The sequence below is a fragment of the Ammodytes marinus genome (assembly GCF_949987685.1).
Source record: "Ammodytes marinus genome assembly, chromosome: 13".
Classification (NCBI taxonomy): Eukaryota; Metazoa; Chordata; class Actinopteri; order Uranoscopiformes; family Ammodytidae; genus Ammodytes; species Ammodytes marinus.
Window position 1 is genome coordinate 28,623,495 of NC_137217.1, and position 22,239 is coordinate 28,645,733.

Here is a 22,239-nt window from a genome sequence, read left to right on the forward strand (position 1 = left end):
TCTTATAGTATGCTATCATCAATATATAATATATTTACCCATTTATATTTTTAATAAGAAACATTTATTAATGATAAATTAACAAAATAATTTAACTTAGGCTACTTTTAGTACAATGGAACGATGGCATATAATGACCATTGTAGGTTTAAAAAAACAAAAAACAAAACAATTTGACAGCAGGGGAAGGGGGCGATATTCATACAGTTTATTGGAATACTAATATTCTTAGGAGAAACCATAGGGGAAAAACTCAGAAATTTTCAGATTAAAGTTATCTCTGTCGTGGTCAATGCAGTACTAATAGATTCCTACTGGAGGCGCTGTCTCCACTGCGAGTGAGTTTTGTTTTTCCGGTGACAGCAGGGGAATGACAGCAGCGACAGTCACGGCCCTTCTGCTACTTCCATTCAAACCGACTGCAAAACATCGACAAAAAGTAAGCTTTCTCTCCCATATAACTACCCCACCTTCACACAGGACATTTATAATGTTTGCGGACAATACTAGCCAAACACAGGAAGCAAAAAACCTATATATTTATGGTAAAAATAGAATTATTCGATATGTTAGCTCACCTAGCTCTGAAGCTAACGTCAGGTGTTTTTGCTTTACATCTGCGTAGTTTGACAGGTTGGACCATAACTTAGTAACTAGTCCCTTAACACATCATAACGACGTATCTGTTTAACCTTAACCTGATTTACAAAGTGTTACTAGGCTACGTAGCAGTGTGGGTTTTGAGCTAGTGTTGCTTAAAGTTTTATTAAACGAGGGAGATGGTTGTGAATTTTGGGAGGAAAATAAAGACTAAGTTGAATTTTTTTTTACATACTAATGTCTAAATTCATATAAACAAATAGCTGCGCATTCGCCTGGACAACAGACTGGGCTTGTAATGTAACATGGAGGCTGTATGTAGGGAGGGAACAGAGCAGACTTTACTTAACGAGGAAGCATAGATTATTCAATGTGTTCATCAAGATACTGCTTATCTTCTACGAGTCTGTTGAGGAAAGTTCAGTCATTTTCTTTGCAGCAGCATCAGAGAAAGTGATAAAAAAAGATGGTGTTTTCACGAGTTATGCTGCTTTGTTGAAAAATGCTATTCTATGAGCTTTCAAAATACTTCCTTATGTGTTTTCATAACCATTTAATTCACAGTATTATGACATCTCTATAAATGTTTAGAAAAAAATACAAATAGGGGCTTTTATCTATCCATGTATATAAATATTGTACATTTCAATTAAAAAAAACATCAAAATCTATCTATATATCCATCTGTCCATCTATCTATCCCTCCCTCTATCGTTCTATCCATCCATCCATCCATCCATCCATCCATCCATCCACCCAACTAAACAGTGAATGCTTCTAATTCTCAGAGTCATCAGCAAAATGTCATTGTATTTCTAACAGTTTGGCTAATCTAATCTAATATAATCTATTCTATTGTTTCCAGGGACCCGTCTTGTGTGTGTGTGAGTTTCTTCTATGAGCCTCTGGGAGCCGCAGCAGCAGAATGGCAGATGACAAGGACGTGTTGAGAGACGTCTGGTTCGGCCGCATCCCAACATGCTTCACACTCAACCAGGATGAGGTCACCGAGAGAGAGCCAGAGCCATACTATGTGAGTGTCTGTCTGTCTGTCTGTCTGTCTGTCTGTCTATCTATCTATCTATCTATCTATCTATCTATCTATCTATCTATCTATCTGTCTGTCTGTCTGTCTGTCTGTCTGTCTGTCTGTCTGTCTGTCTGTCTGTCTGTCTGTCTGTGTACAGATACTCTTTGGCCTTTTTTTTAGAATTAGGGATGTTAAACGACTCATTAATTGTGAGTCGACCTGTCGGAGGCATGAATCGACAAATTGATCGATTTAGCAGTCATAGTGCTGATAGATGCAACTGTGCTTTCCTTTGAACAACACTGCAGCCTTTTTGATGATAAAAATTAGAGGCTTTAATTAAACGCTGTCCAAGCGCCGGAGGTGATTGTAACTCACTTGGCTGAAAACAGAAAGTAAAGGAGGGAAGTGGCTCACTGTACAGTGCAGTCAGTTTGGTGACATGGCTCTGTGTAATCAGGCTATAGACATACAAACAGATCGCGGAAGCCGTGCCCCTAGACAACGTTAACGGGCAGAATATCCCCAACTATCATATTGGCCGTCAAAACACAGAGTTTTTCTGCACGGCGACTCACTCGCTCACACTGGCGAGGTCTCCAGGTGACTTTAACCGTCACAGTGTTCTACTCACTGCTTTGCTCGGGCGCCCCGATACATTATTATTTCAACCACCACCTCGCCATGTGGTTTGAGTCTGATTTGCCAAAAATCGGATTTCATTTGGGTTTTTGCTGTTCAGATTTAATTAAATCAATCTGGATACAATGACAAAAATCGAATTTGGGTCGGCAGTGTAAACAAGGCTTTTGAATCCACCTTGCCTCAAAACACGAGAGGTCCGATGACCTATCTCCTGTCTCCGCCTGTTACCAGTGCTTTGAGACCCTAAAATCAGTGAATATCTCCTCAGGATCTGCTACCTGTCCGTACTGTGTTTGTGCTGAAAAAAAATAAATCCAGTCTTAATACACAGCTACCTTTAGCAACATACCAGTTTACAGATCCTTTGCTGTGTATTGACTCTGGATTTTTTTTTCCAGCGCACACACAGTACAGTCAGGTAGTGGGATCATGAGGAGATATTCACTGATTTTGACAAAAACGTATTTTGACAACAAGCGTTCTCCAGAATTGCTGGCTCCACCTTTAACCACTGCAGGCAGGGCAACAGTATAGTCTTATAGCCTTGTAAAGTGTATATTCTGTATTGTATATTTTACTTGTATACTGCATATTTTCATGTTTCCTTCGTGGCATTCAGTCTGTGGAAAACAAATGAATAATTTCATTGTATGACTGAGAGGAACATGTTTCTTATTGTGCATAGAACAATAAACACTTTGAATCTTATATAATAACCAGTGATGCGATCTCGTCCTCTCTTCTGATTGGCTGCTTGCTCTTTCCTTAGCTACTGTTGCCGAGGGTGAGCTACTTGACTCTGGTGACGGACAAGGTGAAGAAGCATTTCCACAAAGTGATGCGGGCCGAGGACGTGGAGGAGATGTGGTTTGAGTACGAAGGGACGCCGCTCAAATGGTGAGAGAACCCTCCACTAACAAACTGATTTAGACCCTGATTTTATGTCTGTCTATCTAGAGCTCCAGAAAAAATTAAGTGACCAGTCTGGATTTTCAGTGTCTCTTGTTTTACTATTTATAGGCATATGTTTGACTAAAATGAACATTTTGATTTTATAATATAAACCACTGACAACATTTCTACCAAATTCACAATAAAAATATTGTCATTTAGAGCATTTTCAATAAGTAATGTAGAGATAAAGATTTAAGAAAAAAATCCAGACTGGTCTCTTATTTTTTTCCGGAGCAGAATTTGTTAATTGACAAGAGCATTTGTGTACTTATGTCAGAATCGCAATCTCCTAAAATCATGAATATGTCACAGGTGGTTACCAGGAAATACAAATAACAAACTGATTCTTACCTGTTTTATTTCTGTCTATATGCCACATATTTGTGATTTGCCTAGAATAAATGGAGTGTATTTATATAGAATCTACATTCTCCTCTAATGGTGAATATACATTTTAATTTTTGCGTTGGCTATTCGCTTGGAAATACAGCTCTGGAAAAATTAAGAGAGCAGTCTGGATTTTTCTTAAATCTTCATCTTTACATCACTTTTTGGAAATGCTCTTAATGACAATATTCTTATTGTGAATTTGGTAGAGATGTTGTCAGTAGTTTGTAATATAAAACCAAAATGTTCATTCTACTCAAACAGATGCCTATAAATAGTCAAACGAGAGATACTGAACATTTGGAGTGGCCTCTTATTTTTTTCCGGGGCTGTATATGCCAAATATTTGTTATTCGGCAAGAAAATCTGTGCATTTATATCAGAATCGCATATTCTTCAACTGGTGTCGGCTAGTGTTGTTAGTGAATTAATGATCAGGAAATACTAATAACAAACTGATTTTTACCTGCTTATTTCTGTCTATTTGCCAAATATGTGTTATTTGCCTAAAAGAAATTGAGTGTATTTATATAGAATCTACATTCTCCTTTAATGGTGAATATACATTTAAATTTTTGCGTTGGCTATTCTCTTGGACATACATGTACTTTCTATCTCCCCAAGGTGTTTAAATTTGTTTCAAGGGACTTTTTAAAACTATTTTACTATGTGTACTTGTAAACAACATTCACCAACAAATGCCAAACAAATGTCCACACCAAAGCAGTGTATTAATACCACATCTAACTGAAGAAATGCATTAATATACAGGCAGGAGAAAATCCTCTGCAGGTGTTAACCATGGGCTCTTAAAGGGGTAGTTCAGGATTTTAGACATATGGCCTTATTCCCAAGTTAGCCTTGGTGTTCTTTATCAGTGGAGACCGTTTTCAACACATTTAATTCAGTCCTTCTAGTTGCATAGTGCGCTCGTGCCAAGCTAGCGCACGGCATCGGGGGGATACCAGCCTGCTACTAAAACAGTCTTACCCACTCCACAGTACACCCGAGGCCAATCAATTATAACGCCAGACTATCGATGTAAATGTCTGTGTTGACAGAATAATTTTAGAAATAAAACCAACCTCGCATCGCATGAATTATGGCATTTTGAGGGACTACTTTCTTAGCAGCAGCGGACTTTTACTTTGCTGTGTAACCGAATCACTACAGCAGAAAGTAAACAGAGCAGCGTGGGACAGAAACTGAAACTGCACTGCCACCAGTCTACCGTCATTCTGTCCCGGTTCTCTGCTGCAGCTCCAGCGGGGGCTGTCTCTACAGACGCTCTTTCTCTTTCTGCCCTTTGAGCATCCATCTCTCTCAATTCTTCATCAGTGTATTCCGGCTCGTACAGGTACGGGCAGCAGCAGGTAAACAAACTATTATAGAGCCTGTAACCTAGGTATTAGTCCGCCGCTGCCGCAGCCTACAAGGAATAAAGTCCCTCAAAATGCAATATGCGAGGTTGGTTTTATTTCTAAAATTATTCTATCAACACAGACATTTACATCGATAGTCTGGCGTTATAATTGATTGGCCTCGGGTGTACTGTGGAGTGGGTAAGACTGTTTTAGTAGCAGGCTAGGTATCCCCCCGATGCCGTGCGCTAGTTTAGCACGAGCGCACTCTGCAACTAGAAGGACTGAATTAAATGTGTTGAAAACTGTCTCCACTGATAAAGAACACCAAGGCTAACTTGGGAATAAGGCCCTATGTCTAAAATCCTGAACTACCCCTTTAAGTTACATTCTTATGGTCCTGTCTGATTGCCTATATGCTGATAACACAGACTGTCGTCATGAAGTTGAGCCACTAGGTGTCAGTATTGTAACACAGATGATAAAGTTCCTGGTTGAATGAATCATCAATGTTCCAGTAGTATTTGCGATTGAATTATTTGTTAAAATATAAGATGAAAAAATTTACTGTATTAAGCCTCTCAAATGTGAAGTTGTGCTGCTTTTAATTCATCATTGTATATTACAGATTCATTGTAAACGTCATGCCTTTGCTTTTTTTTTTTTGCTTTTTGCTTTTTTACAAAACTAACAATTATAAGACATTACATAAGGGTCTGGTAGCCTAAAATGGGAGTCTAAAATTTGTTTTTCTCATCTTATTAATTACAGATTTGATAAATGATTGTCTATTTTCTTTAGGTGAACTAGAATTAAATAACCAAATTGTTAGGTGATGATTTGAGGCTACAATAAAGAAAAGTATTTAAAAGTGCTCCGAGGAACTTTCAGTTTGTGTTAATTCTAGCGTCTCCCTTTGGACAAACGCAGTAGTGTTTTTACTACGACAGATGTAGTTCCTGGGTGAGTGTATACCCATGACAAAGGCATGAAGAAAAACTATAAAAAAAATAGCATTCTTTGCACTGATGGTCTCATTTGCTGTCACATGTCATTTATGATCATCAGAGGAAAAATTAGACTGTTTCAGAAAAATGTTAAAGTCCCTCGTAGCACCTTTAACAACTGTAGTCACTTGGTCTTGGGAAGTGAACTCAGCCTTCCGTGTGATGTCATTGAGCTGATGGCATTCCAACAAGGTGTTCTCTGGTGACATCATTTCCTGTTTCCAGGCATTATCCAATCGGAGTTCTGTTTGACTTCCACGCTGCCAACACTGTCCTGCCCTGGAGCATCACTGTGCACTTTAAGGTAAGAGGAAGTCAGAGTGTGTGTTCATGCAGAGTATTCATAAGACAGTCCCTGTGTTCCAATACCCATACTACCATACTATTTAGTATGCCAGAAAAACAAAATATCTTCGAATATGTTTCCCAATACATGCTAGTCAAATGCAGTATGCCAAAATACAGAGATGCCCTGAGACATCCAATTGCATTTTGCGCTGTGGAAACCAGCATGATTAATATGATTAGTATGAAGTATAGAAAAAAGAAAGAGTTTGCGATTTGGAACACAGGGAGTGTTTCACTTTATATCCTTCGTCCTTCGTGCCCCCCTAGTGCCTAAAAAGCGATAACGCTGATTACAATATTTGTTGTGTGTGTGTGTGTGTGTGTGTCTCTATCTTTCTGTCTGTCTGTCTGTCTGCCTGCCTGCCTGCCTCCGTCTGTGTGTCTGTCTGTATGCCTCTGTGTGTCTGTCTGTCTGTCTGTCTGTCTGTCTGTCTGTCTGTCTGTCTGTCTGTCTGTCTGTCTGTCTGTCTGTCTGCCTGCCTGCCTGCCTGCCTCTGTCTGTGTACCAGAGTTTCCCGGAGCAGGACCTGCTGCACTGCCCGTCCCAGTCGGTGATCGAGGCTCACTTCATGTCCAGCATCAAAGAGGCCGACGCCCTGAAGCACAAGAGCCAAGTGGTCAACGACATGCAGAAGAAAGACCACAAGCAGCTGTGGATGGGCCTGCAGAACGGTGAGGGGCACACCGTTAAGACAGACACACACACACACACACTAAGACAGACACACAGACACACACACACTAAGACAGACACACAGACACACACACTAAGACAGACACACACACTAAGACAGACACACACACTAAGACAGACACACACACACACACACACTAAGACAGACAGACAGACAGACAGACAGACAGACAGACAGACAGACAGACAGACAGACACACACAGACATTCAAGAACACAAACCCTTACCGTTGACTCGCATACACACGCACGGATATACACTCACATTCATACATGTATATGCACAAACACACATGCAGGCGGAAAAAAAACACGCACACAACCACACACACACGCACACACACACACTCACACACACATACGCCTATAAGCAGCTGTGAGCATGTATGCTAAAAGTTGAGGAGGGCATGCACAAACACACATGCACACACACACACACACACACATATACACAGACACACACACACACACACACACACACTCACACTCACAAAGACATTTCAAAGCAGACCACAAGCAGCTGTTGGGGAAGTGGTACACATTCACTCATTAACACTCAGATGCACATATGCTTCCATGCAACTCACAGATCTACGAGTTTCACACATGTTTGCACACACACACACACACACACACACACACACACACACACACACACACACACACACACACACATGCACACTTACTCTCAATACACACAAGGAATCATACACACATATTGTGTACGTGTAAGTTTGGGAATTTCACCGACTTGAAGACATACATCCAAATAAATTCTCTCTCACGCACGCACGCACGCACGTACGCACACACGCATGCACGCACGTACGCACGCACATACACACACACACACGCACGCACACACACACACACACACACACACACACACACACACACGCACGCACACACACGCATTCACACATCCCAATCTTTCTTTCGTCTGATAGGAGTCTTTGAAGCCCCCGCATTTAAAACTTCTCCCACCCAAACACCCACTAGCTTCCCCTTTCCGTTTCCACCCATCCGAGTAGACAGGTTAAAAACATGCATCCAAACAGACACACACACTCACACACTCACACACACACACATTCACACTCACACTCACACTCTCATACACACGCACAGATATCAGAGGATTGCGCTGTGTGTGTTTGTGAGAGAATAGAATAGTTAACCGATTATTCCCTATTAACTGGCTTTTGATTTGATTTTTTAATAATGTCTTTTTGCAAATTATTATGGCCAGAAAACTGAAAGTACTTTGTGCGCTTTGCATGTGTCTCTGAGAATGTTTTGAACAGTTTTTGCTCAGAAACCCACGAAAACATCACCTGCGTTTCTCTCTTCCACTTTCCCCTGAAACTAATAGACAGAGAAAGGCCACATCTCAATGCCAGGAAGAAAAAGACAGAAAAAATAGATAATGTTTTGATAAGGTCAAAATGGGGTCCTTGAAACTGCATTAAAACACATTAATGGACAATAATCACCCAATTTAAATCAAATTATTCAATAAATCAACATATATTTATATGTTTTATTTTAGCTGCTCCCTCTTCCCCTTTTCACTATTACTATGATGCGGATATATGGGTTTGTGGTTTCGAAATAGAGCTGCAACGATTAATTGACGAATCGATTATTAATTGATTATTAAAATAATCGACAACTATTTTGATAATTGATTAATCGTTTCGAGTAATTTTTTAATAAAACATTTCCAAATTCTCTGATTTCAGCTTCTCAAATGTGAATATTTTCTGGTTTCTTTAATCCTATTATGACAGTAAACCGAAATATCTGTGTGTTTTGGACATAACAATACATTTTAGGACGTCAACATGGGCTTTGGGAAATGTATCAAAATTTTCTGACATTTTACAGACAAACACTAATCGATTAATAATCGATTAATCGAGAAAATAATCGACAGATTAATCGATTATCAAAATAATCGTTAGTTGCAGCCCTAATTTGAAATGTATATACACACGTATTTTAACTATAAGCTACTGTTTGTAAAGGTGCTGTACAAATAAATGTATTATAATTTTTATTATAAATCCTAGAAGAGGGAGTTGGCCTTTATCTGTTCCACATGAAAGTGAGACGTGAAACCGTTTTTCTAAAACTTTCACGTCCAAATCCGACCAGAAACAGAGAGAGAAACGGCTCATACTTTCATCTGGGACACAGAAATACAAAATGTTTTCACAAGGTTTGTGTGAAAGCGAGAGGCAATGGAGGGTTTGAAACCAACACATGCTGGGTGGAGATTTGTTTTAGATGCAGGAAGGCTGTCCTAAAATCAGTGGAGTATGCTACTGTGTTAGCCAGGACCAAGCCTGATGAGATGTCCCTGAAAAACAGACACTCAATTTTCTACTTTGTTTTGGTTTTTATGTACGGAAGTTTGAATGTATGGAAACAATAAAAGAACATTAAAATAATCAATCAATCAATAAGGAGATAGCCCCCTGCTTCGGTATGTGGCTCATGGAGTTCACTACTTATGGAGAAAATATTTTATGAGATCTCAGGGAAAGCAGGAACATTTGAACTGATATGGCATCCTTTCCTGGACTATATAGCAGCGCTGAAGTGACCTTCATGACACCTTTTTTGACTTTTTATTTTTTGCTTAATATTTTACCTTTTAATTTAAACAATGTCATACCTTTTGTTTGTGTGTTCACTTTTATAGTTGTCTGTTTGTGTTCCTAAAAAAAGTATTTAAAAAAATCAATCTATCAATCAAATGTATAATAATAATAATAATAATAATAATAATACATAATAATAATAATAATAATAATAATAATAATAATAATAATAATAATTATTATTATTATAATAATGTATTATTATTATTATTATTATTATTATTATTATTATTATTATTATTATTATTATTATTATTATTATTATTATTATTATCAGGATTAAACTTTTTGAACAACAGGACATTTTATATTTTATAATTGATTTGTGTGTATTTGTGATGTCACAGATAAGTTCGACCAGTTCTGGGCCATGAACAGGAAGCTGATGGAATATGCCACAGAGGAGGGAGGCTTCAGATTCATCCCCTTCAGAATATACCAGGTAACACACACACACACGCACACATGCACACACACACACACTCAAACTCTCTCACACGCACTCACACTCATGACAGGTGACATGCAGTTAAGGTCCACGGGTCGGATTCAAACCTGCGACATGGCTTGAGCCAACATGGTATGCGCTCTACCCACTAATCCGCGGAGAACCCCCCATTATCTGCCTTTGACCACATATATTGGGACATCCTAAATTCTACCTTCTACATACATTCTTGTTTCTGTCATACTAAATAGAAGGGGAATATGGTTAGTGGCAAGGCAAGGCAAGTTTATTTATATAGCACATTTCAGGCCATTCAAAGTGCTTTAAAGGGGCAAGATTAAAATACATCAAGTATAGAGTACACATTAGAAAAGTGAATGAGAAATAAAACATGTAAATAGAAGAAATAAAACGTGTGTGGAACAGAGCCAGCATCTCCGGAGCTGAAGTTTGCCAGTCAGCCCAGTAGATGTAGCCAGATGCCTGTTTTTAAACTCACTCTTGCGTGTCTGATTTTGCTTTTACCAGGGAAGTCACCTGACCGATAAACACTGGCTCATGTATTCTGGTAAATTACAGCTCTGAACAGGTAGCAGTCGTGCCCTGGCTGAGCAAAATATTCCCCTCAAAGGTGAAAATAACGTTTCATAACATTTTAGTTTTTCCATATTGTGCAACTGAGGAGTCGTTGACCTTAGCTTGGCATATTCATCACTCACATACACAATAGAAATCCCTATAGTGATATCTGAGTTCATAATATAAACAGACTAAGGTGAGTCCATGCTTCCCATAATACCTGCTTTGATTTGAAGCATGAGTAAGTGTGATAGATAGATAGATAGATAGATAGATAGATAGATAGATAGATAGATAGATAGATAGACAAGCAGACGGATAGATAGACAGATGGATGGATGGATTTATGGATGGCTGGATAGATAGATTGTTTGATAATGTAGATATGCTGGTTTTTGATTTTCATGACCTCTGATAAAATAATCAATCTCTGAATCATATAATGGCGGGTAAAGGTGAGGGCGTGCTTCCCATAATACCTGCTTTGATTGTGAGCATGAGTAAGAGTCTGATGGCCCAGCTGTTCTACTTTTGGTTTCGTTTTTATAAAGGTAAGTTCAGAGTTCTTCCATAGAATTAAAGCAATTGAATAACTGACAAACAAACAAACTTGTGTTTTCGGTGTCAATTTCTCAATTTTCATTTAATGTTTAGGCGAAACAATAATTTCAGACAGACAGACAGACAGACAGCTGCTATCTAAATCCAAGGCCAAGAAACTAAATAACTCCATATATGTTTCTCTTTGCCCTGCTACTATTCGTAAGTAATTTGTCGATTCCTGTAAAGGTGAGTCCGTGCTTCCCATAATTCCTGCTTTGATTTGAAGCATGAACAAGTGTGATGGATGGACAGACAGACAGACAGACAGACAGACAGACAGACAGACAGACAGACAGACAGACAGACAGACAGACAGACAGACAGACAGACAGACAGACAGACAGACAGATATATATAGACGGATAGATAGATAGATTGATAATGTAGATATGCTGGTTTTTGATTTTCATGACCTCTGATAAAATAATCAATCTCTGAATCATATAATGGCGAGTAAAAGGTGAGGGCGTGCTTCCCATAATACCTGCTTTGATTGTGAGTGTGAAGTGTCTGATGGCCCAGCTGTTCTACTTTTGGTTTCGTTTTTTATAAAGGCAAGTCATGTTGCTTCCATAGAATTAAAGCAATTGAATAATTGACGTAATAGTCAAACAAACTCTTGTTTTCGGTGCCAATTTCTCAATTTTCATTTAATGTTTAGGTGAAACAATAATTTTGGATAGATAGATAGAAAGATAGACAGACAGACAGACAGACAGACAGACATACAGACAGACATCTGCTATCTAAATCTTAAAGGCCAAGAAACTAAATAACTCCATATACAGCGGGTGAAATAAGTATTGAACACGTCACCATTTTCCTCCAGTAAATATATTTCCAAAGGTCCTATAAACATGACATTTTCACCAGATGTTGGTAACAACCCTAGTAATCCATACATACAAAGAAACCAAAACAAATACGTTCAGAAATTAATTAAGTTAGTGTAATAATGTGAAATGATACAGGGAAAAAGTATTGTACACATGAAGAAAGGAGTGTCATTAAGGCATGGAAAGCCTAAACGACAAGTGAAATCTATCAGCAATTAAAAAGTAATCCAGCCCCTTGTCAGTGCACATTTATATCAGCTGTTTCAGTCCCAACTGATGGCCTACAAAAAGGTATCATTTCCAAGGTGTCACACAAGACACATCTCATGATGGGTAAAAGCAAAGAGCTGTCCCAAGACCTTCGCATCCTAATTGTTGCAAAACATAAAGATGGCATTGGTTACAGGCACATTTCTAAGCTTCTGAAAGTTCCAGTGAGCACTGTTGGGGCCATAATACGGAAGTGGAAAGACTATCATTTCACCATAAATTTGCCTCGATCAGGTGCTCCTCGCAAGATTTCTGACAGAGGAGTGAAAAGAATAATCAGAAGAGTTGTCCAAGAGCCAAGGACCACTTGTGGAGAGCTTCAAAAAGACCTGGAATTAGCAGGTACTGTTGTCTCGAAGAAAACAGTAAGTAATGCACTCCACCGCCATGGGCTCTATGCACGCTCACCACGCAAGACTCCATTGCTGAAAAAAAAAGCATGTTGAAGCTCGTTTAAAGTTTGCTGCACAGCATTTGGAAAAGCCAGTGAAATACTGGGAGAATATAGTGTGGTCAGATCAGAGCAAAATTTAACTGTTTGGATGCCATAATGTACACCATGTTTGGAGGAAAAATGGCACTGCACATCCTCGTAAAAACACCATACCAACAGTGAAGTTTGGAGGTGGGAACATCATGGTGTGGGGCTGCTTTTCAGCAAATGGTACGGGCAAACTTCACATAATTGAAGGAAGGATGAATGGGCAAATGTACCGAGACCAAAATCTGCTGCCATCTACCAGGATGATGAAGATGAAACGAGGGTGGACATTTCAGCAAGACAATGATCCCAAACACACAGCCAAGGAAACTCTCAATTGGTTTCAAAGAAAGAAAATAAAGCTGCTAGAATGGCCCAGCCAATCACCTGACTTAAATCCCATTGAACATCTATGGAAAGAACTGAAAATTAAGATTCACAGAAGAGGCCCACGGAACCTTCAAGATTTGAAGACTTGTTTGTGTGGAAGAATGGGCCAAAATCACACCAGAGCAATGCATGCGACTAGTTTCTCCATACAGGAGGCGTCTTGAAGCTGTCATTACCAACAAAGGCTTTGGAACAAAGTATTAAATAAATATCAGTGAGCGTGTTCAATACTTTTTCACATTATTACACTAACTTAATTTCTGAACGTATTTGTTCTGGTTCCTTTGTATGTATGGATTACTTGGGTTGTTACCAACATCTGGTGAAAATGTCATCTTAATAGCACCTTTGGAAATATATTTACTGAGAAAAATGGTGACGTGTTCAATACTTATTTCACCCGCTGTATGTTTCTCTTTGCCTGGTGCTACTAATCGGAAGTAATTTGTCGATTCCTGACAACCAGAGTGTGTGAGCAGTTCCATTAAACTGTGACGTGGAGGTGTGAGCCTGAGGGAGCAGTCCGCTGTCAGTAAAGCGTAGGCAGGCAGAGAAGCGGCCTCGGGTTGGGGTGTTTCCGCCTACCAAAATCTACAACTTTTACCCTGACTAAGGTGTAAACTCCCTGGGAAAATGAAAAAAAGAAAAACAATAGGGAAAAAGGGATGAATAAGCGACTGGATCTCATATGGAAAACATTAGAGAACCAGACAGTGGGGTGAATACAACTGTTGGGGGTTTCTAGTCTGGACAAGTGTGGGAAATTAATTTGACATCTACCAGTGTTTGGAACAGTTCAGAAATACACACAGAATGATACATTAAAGATTTTGTTTTATTTTCAATGACATTTGTTATTGTGATAGATTGATAGACAGATTGATAGACAGACAGACAGACAGACAGACAGACAGACAGACAGCTGCTATCTAAATCTTAAAGGCCAAGAAACTAAATAACTCCATATATGTTTCTCTTTGCCTGGTGCTACTATTCGGAAGTCATTTGTCAAATTTGACAACCAGAGTGTGCGTGCAGTTCCATTGAACTGTGACGCGGAGGTGTGTGAGCCTGAGGGTGCAGTCCGCTGTCAGTAAAGCGCAGACAGACAGACAGACAGACAGACAGACAGACAGACAGATAGATATAAAGTAAGTATTTGGAACAGTTCAGAATTGCACAGAATGACAATGAAATATGTTGTTTTATGTCACTAACACTTGGCATTGTGAAGAAAGGGATCATCTGTTAGGCGACAGTGTAATAAACGTAATTTAAAGTTCCTTTAATCTCAAACCGGACACTGAAGAAGAGTCCCGTCCAATTGAGTCAAAAGAAGAAAAAAAAGATTTGGAAAACATCTGGAACTTTGAAACAAAAACATGTTGACAGTCTGTGCTCTGTGTCTAGTGGCTGAATCTGTGTGTGTTTGGCCTTCATCTCAAATCGCTGCAAACATAAACCCTCCCCCCCCCCCCATTTCACTGTACTGTGTAAGAATTAAAACATTAGGGCCTGTTGAGACAAGTTTTGGAAATATAATAAGTAAGTAAATTGAGCAGCGAGTAGACATCTTACACTATTAAAATAAAAAGTTATCTGCATGTCTTCCCCTCTCTGCCCCACTTCAACTCTGTCTCTCCAACCTATCTAATAATTTAAAAAAAATTCTCCCCCAAAAAAAAAGGAAAAGTCTAAATTTCCAACCAACTGTCTGCTAAATATTTTTGAGATTTGAAGACGACAAAACAAATTAAGTTTGAAGGAAAACTGCCTTCACTTGAGCCAACTTATTATCGTTTGTTGAGATACCTTATCACTCCAACGTAATGTAACTTTAAAACACATTTTAAAGTACTACATACATACAACTTCAAAAAAGTAAAAGGTTTATAATATTTTTCATTCAGAAAGTTTTAACACTGTAATGTTTAATCAACATTTTGAAATAATTTTTTCTGTTTATTTGTGTGACAGATAATTCATTTTCACAACTATAATTATGCAGAACTTAAAATTTCTTTCCCTGAATACGTTTTTATTCATATAAAAGATACCTTTTCATTACATGCGCATGATGTTATCTCAAAGTTATCCTCATAACTAAAAGATCTAGTAGTTGCCTTGAAATATTGAGTTTCCCTAACGTTTTCCTTTGTACAGTGTATCACACAGAAAGACCTTTGTCGCTATTAAGAATGGAACAGGACTACAATGTTGGTGGCAAGAGTGATTTTTTTTTTGAAGAGCATTTTTTTCTGTCAGCATATTTGCTGTGACTGCTGGTAATTTCCCACTACTGTGATTTATGATTGAGCGTGTGAAGCGTTAATGAGACCTGCTGGGCTCCACATATGGTTACGTTTACATTTTTTTGCACAACAAAGGGGGCGGGTCTAACAGCTGTCAATCACTGTGTCAACACCGAAAATTCAAAAACACTCATAAATTCCTTTTTTGTTTAAAAAACTTTCACATCTTCCGCACTTAAATAAACACATTTACACGTCCACAGACACATTCTTTCGTTTGAGTATAAAACTTGAACTCTTTTAAGTGGCAGACCGAAACATGCAGTCTCACCAATACTACCCCGCCCTCTCAGACAAGCACTTGTTGCAGTTGTAAAAAAAAAAAAAACGAAAAAAAAAAAAAACATATAACTGCTAACCCAGACCGTTCCAGTTTGGGGTGTTTTTTTTTTCATGGCCGAATTGAGATCTTTACGCAGTTATTTATGAGCCGAGTTGGTTTCAAAAACAATTGGAGCATCAAAGCTCAAAGTTAAAACCTCACTGGGGTTGTTTCCACACACGGTGCAGAAAATGAGCGTCATTCCTGAAAAGTCTCGGAGTGTTTGGGAGACGGCTGCGGTTTACATCTTACAAACTGCTAAATATTTACAACCAAGTGACGAAAAAGGAAAGAAGAAGAAGAATAGTGGAAACTAAATATTTGCGCCGTGGTCTTGGAAATGCTCTCTGAACTTTGCAACTACTTTCACTTCCCAAAGGGGCTAATGCGAATTCACAGACGTTTAGGAATTTGCAATAAATGTCGAAATATCTTGTTACATCAAATTTGTACATAGTCATTTTTAGGTCAGATTAAATTAGTTTTTGCAAGTGGAGAGTACACACACGAAATAAATCTACGTTTGGCTTTTGTTTTCTCTTCCAAATAAGTTTGTTTAACCCTGTCGTTTGTCTACTACCTGTCTGATAATATATATATATATTTTTGTTAGACCCAGATCTCAAGATTTAAGTTCAGTAGTACAATATAACTGATAGAAATGTTGGGCAAAACCAGGAAAATATCCACCCAGATTGTAACAGACTGGACTTTTTAAAGTTATTTTTTTTCGGTGGAAGACTGGAATTCAATAATCAAAGAGAAAAAGTAAGAAAGAAATGAAACAGTCAACACACACACACACACACACACACACACACACACACACACACACACACACACACACACACACACACACACACACACACACACACACACACACACACACACACACACACACACACACACATCCAGGAAAAGATTGTCTATTGAAGAGATGTAAAGATGAGAAGAACAAAGCAGTTTGACGCCTCAAAGTCATTGTGGTCATTTAACAGGAGACGGCCTTACAGAGAGGAAAGATCCAGTCACACGCACACGCACACGCACACGCACACGCACACGCACACACACACACACACACACACACACACACACACACACACACACACACACACACACACACACACACACACACACACACACACACACACACACACACACACACACACACACACACACACACACACACACACATTTGCGTAGTCCTTCAAAGCCAGATTGTGGTCTTTAGTGTAAATAACATGTGCTGTGTTTGATGCAGACAGAATTAATGACAACACTCAGTCCAAATAACAGAGGGCTCATTTCCGTCTGGCCTGCGCTCCTCATGGAGACAAAGACGGCTCGGGGGCATGAGGGACAGTGTGTGTGTGTGTGTGTGTGTGTGTGTGTGTGTGTGTGTGTGTGTGTGTGTGTGTGTGTGTGTGTGTGTGTGTGTGTGTGTGTGTGTGTGTGTGTGTGTGCGTGTGCGTGTGTGTGCGTGTCTGCCTTCAATTTCCTCAAGGCGAAAAAATATTTTACCAGTAACCTTTGTGTGATATAAATCGAATATATTAATTTGCAATGAGCTCGAATTCGCAACTTTATTTTTTCCATCATAATATTACCATTATTAATCTGAAATAGTCACATATAAATACATTACCTCATGGCCATACATCCTACTGCCTGTGTGTGTGTGTGTGTGTGTGTGTGTGTGCAGCGTGTATGCGTGTGCGTGCCTGTGTGTTCACTGTACTCTACATGCACAATAGTCCCGCGCCGCTCCCTGTCCTCTGTTTGCCTTCAGGGGGCTTGTGTTTGGGCTGCCGGTTGTTCCTCCCGCCTCTGAAGTGACGCCACGCACTCTGTGATTCAAACCGCCAGAGGTGCCGACCGTCTAGCGGCGCGGAAAGTGAAAATTACTATCCTGCCTTTTTAAAGACCGCTTACTTTGTTACACTGCGAGAATACACCTCTCTGTTCTCATACCGTGAGTCAGGACTTACTCACGAACCCCCTGATGCAAGCGGCCCCGGCTGTGTGTGTGTGTGTGTGTGTGTGTGTGTGTGTGTGTGTGTGTGTGTGTGTGTGTGTGTGTGTGTGTGTGTGTGTGTGTGTGTGTGTGTGTGTGTGTGTGTGTGTGTGTGTGTGTGTGTGTGTGTGTGTGTGTGTGTGTGTGTGTGTGTGTGTGTGTGTGTGTGTGAGAGAGTACGGCTACAGGCTGTGTTGTGCTGCTGCAATGAGGAATGCTTGTTTATAGCCCGTGAGATATTTTGTAATGGCTGGCTAGGACGAGGGGGAGGTGGTGACTATGCAGACAATTACAAAATAGTGGAACGCTGGAAACTGTTTATGCCAACGGCTACAGGTGTGTGTGTGTGTGTGTGTGTGTGTGTGTGTGTGTGTTTGTGTGTGTGTATGGCTACAGGTGATGCAAGTTGTAGTGAGGAAAAAACAGACGGATACCTTTTACAGTAATGATTTGTAGTTGAACCATGACTATCAAAGGGAAACACTTTGGAGTTTCGCAATCAAGTCAACCGCGGCCAAGTTGACTATAAGGCTTTATGTGTTTATGTCGAGGTGTTGGCAACTGTAGCTGGTTTGATCATCATCATACGGAGTCAGATTACGGTTTAATTTGGTTTGATGATTAATTCCTTGTTTTTGACTTGTTTTTATCTTGCATTAAAGAGACCGTTTTCCCAAAGTACAACAGAGCATATTTACCATCTTACCTTATGGTGGTATATTGACAGTAGTTAGTTAAGTTTAGTCAATTTATTGAACATGTTAAAATAATACAAATACAAAATAAAACAATCCTTAGCAATGAGCAAATGAAATAATATAGGTAATGTTCAAAAGGGGTAAGGAGAATTCAAAACTAAAAATCTTTTCTGGTCCTACCCACTCTAACTTTTTATACATTTTTCATAGAAAATAAAAGTTAAATGTACAGCCATCCGTGTCTAGGATGTTTTTGGCAAAAAAAAAAATCAACCCTTTTGGACAAAACAAGAACAAAATAATGTGAACAGATGAACCAAAACCATCAAACAGTCTGCAAACAAGAAATAAAAAAACACATAAAATCACTGGTCCAGATTCACATTTTGTTTGTGAAGAGTTTTTTAAAGATTGGAAAGAGTAGTTTAACTTTGTTTTATTTGTATCATTACAGTCATGCCACAGAATAACTTTTTTGTAATACAGTGAAGTTTTACATTTGTTCAAATTGCAGTTTTTTGGAATATATACGTATCTAGTCATGCAGATAATTTTGGTTCAAGTTCCTCTTCAAACCTGGGCTTGCATCTCACAAAACGGTCTGCATGGCTTAACACCAGTATAGATACTTATGAATGCCATTCCTTTCATTGAAAAAAAAACACCCTAATAAGGTTGATAGTGCCATAAAGACCATGAGAAAACACGACATTGAGGGCAAGGCAAGTTTATTTATATAGCACAATTCAGACACAAGGCCATTCAAAGTGCTTTACAGGGGCAAGATTAAAACACATTAGAAGACATTTAAAAGCGAATGAAAAGAAGTAGAACATTTAAATAAAATAAAAAGTACAGGTTAAAATGGAAACAGAAAAGTCTTCAGACTCGATTTAAAAGAACTGAGGGTTGCAGCAGACCTCAAGTTTTCTGGGAGTTTGTTCCAGATATTTGGTGCATAAAAACTAAAAACTGCTTCTCCTCGTTTAGTCCTAACTCTTGGGACTGTAAGTAAACCTGTCCCAGACGACCTAAGGGCTCTGGACGGCTCATAACGTATTGACTCGACAAGCGTTATAAATGGACACCTTCTGGTTTTAAGGAGGGTAGACAAATGATGTAATCAGCTTCTGTCTATTAAAACTGATACAAATCCATCTGCCAATCTGACATCAACGTAGCATGCAACACTTGAAACTATAAATAATTGACCGTCCCCTTGATGTAGTTTCTCTTCTACAGGGTAAGGTGTCTTAAACCAGGTAATTTTTTTTTTTAATTTACCAATGGACAGACGGTCCTTTGAGCCTCGGTGGAAACGCTTTCTCTCAAACCCTTGGCGCCTCGATTCACGGAAACTGGGGTTGACTGACGGCCCCGTGCCCCATTGTTTTACCATCAATTAAGGAGATTGAATCCCCTCCCATCAATTAAAGGCACCGTCTTGAGTTCCATACTCTTTTAACCCGAATCCTAATGACACCTCACTCTCTTTGTGTCGCCATGTGTTACCGCTGCCAGCTAAGGTGTCAACGCACGCCAGCAGCTGAAAAGAAAGTGTCTTCATCCCCATAGCCAATATCACGCTTATCTACCAAGGGATCGATTGCCCAGTGTCTTTTGTTTAGCGGTGACTAGTTTAATTATTTATCGTCGCATGGCTATTTAAAAATTCAACGAAGTAGCTGTCACTTCTTAGGACACTCTCTCTACTCCTGGCTCTTGCCGAAGAGAAGGTATTTTTTTTTGTGCAATGTATTTTGTTTATGTAAAGTTTTACCTTGTATAAAAAAAATCGAGGTTTATTCATTTGATCTGTCCTAGTTTATTTAGTTTTGACTTTTAACTTCTTATTTTTAACTTCTGTATTCTTGAACCCTACGTCTTCTATTGTATGTCGATTGGACGCCGAATGTGGTGTATGCGACTGTGTTGATTGTGCTTATTTATTTACCATAGGGCTGCTATTCTTTCTTGGCCACGTCATTCTTGGAAAATAGATTTTAATCTCAATGAATTCTACCTGGTTAAAATAAAGGCTGATTGATTGATTGATTGATTGATTGATTGATTTGATCCCTCCCGAATCGCCCGTGCTTCCTGTCAGTGACTCAGTATTTCTGTGTAACCCGAACTCGTGCTTCACGCCTGCTCTGCCACCTTCCTCTCACCGCCTCGCGCCCGGCTGTGTGGTGTGTAGTTACCGCTCGGGAACGCGATCTCTGTCCGCGCCGGTTTCCTTTTCACAGCTCCATGATTAGGGCCTATTGTGTGTCTGACTCCTCGCTTGACACCTCCAGGTTGGGTGTCGGACTGCGATCCTCTCACTCAGGTCTTCCCATTGTCCCAGGACGCTCAGTGGCTAGAGCAAAGATATTAAGACTTATGTAGAGTTTGAATCATACTGAGCCCACTAATACTGATGGGGCAAGGTGATATGATATGATTATACACGTCAAACAGAACCAAAGTGGCTAGAGAAAAGATATTATGACAAAGAACTAGCTCCCCATTAACATCAGATCAGCTGATAGTTTACACATCTTTTGCCGCAGCCTTAAAACACACCTCTTCAGACTCTCTTTTGACAAAAAAAAAAAAAAAAATTACCCTTGTTACATCTTCATGTAGCACTTACATGTGGCACTTTGTAGTCTGGTTTATTTGAAGCTATAGTACTTACGTGATTCTTGTTGTTCTGAGTTTGTACCTTCATGGTGGAAAAATTAATAACAATGAATTCTTTTAACATTTAGATTTAAATTTGATCCCTACGCCAACGGCTCATACTTACTCCACTAATTAAACCTTTTTGGTCACAGACATAAAAAACCAATTAATGGAATTAGCTGGCGTAGTGTTGAAAATGCCCTGAGTCACGGATGGCAAGTAGCTTAGATCCGCTAAAGTAATGTTCCTGATTGAAACAAATAGCATCATAAGTCAGACCATCCGACGCCCGCCACTGACAGCTGTCCCGGGCCGCGGCGCCACGTCTCCTGTCCTGAAGACGCAGGTCACTCGGTAACTAGAACCACTGAATGTTTAACTCTATTCTCTGATAGTGATAGTGAGACCGTTGACTTTTACAAAGAACATCAACATACCCACTGACACACCTGAATCCTGTTAAGCTGGCTACAGTACATGGTTATCTATGTCCAATAAATTAATATAAGCAGTTTGTTTAGTTAGATTTGACTAGAAACATTCATATTGTTTTCGATGTATGGATGTTTGTGTGAATGGTAATGTGTAAATGGGAACAGGTCTCCCTTGAAAAAGAGTCTCCGGTCTCAATGGTATTTACCTGCATGAATAAAGGCTTAAAAAGAAAAAAAGTTTAGTAGCCGTGTTATAAGCGGGATAATGTGTTATGCTAATGGGGCACATTTGAGAAATAAAAGACCAACAAGGCGAATAGTACCGTGTCCCCGACAGGCATTATCCCTTACTTATGTGATGTCACACATGGGAAAATGTAGGGTTAGGATTAACAGGACAGCTGGGCCAAGGGAAGACTGAGGAAAGACTGAGGGAAGAAAAACCTTATTCATTATATTATAATAGCGATTTTATAATGATAGAACG

At 39.3% G+C, this 22,239-nt stretch overlaps 1 protein-coding gene across 2 annotated transcripts in view; it reads left to right on the forward strand.

Annotated features, from left to right (window-relative positions):
• Nucleotides 1-372: 372 nt before the first annotated feature.
• Nucleotides 373-22,239, forward strand: part of atg5 (ATG5 autophagy related 5 homolog) — a 40,635-nt gene continuing 18,768 nt past the window's right edge. The window contains exons 1-6 of one of the 2 annotated variants that reach the window (XM_080039165.1): nt 373-439; nt 1,466-1,633; nt 3,045-3,172; nt 6,210-6,288; nt 6,842-7,004; nt 10,040-10,134. In XM_080039165.1, the coding sequence (XP_079895291.1) occupies nt 1,526-1,633; nt 3,045-3,172; nt 6,210-6,288; nt 6,842-7,004; nt 10,040-10,134 (573 nt within the window). In that variant the 5' untranslated portion in view covers nt 373-439; nt 1,466-1,525. Of the gene's footprint in view, nt 440-1,315; nt 1,368-1,465; nt 1,634-3,044; nt 3,173-6,209; nt 6,289-6,841; nt 7,005-10,039; nt 10,135-22,239 lie in introns of those variants that run through there. The other variant, XM_080039166.1, reaches the window with a different exon arrangement.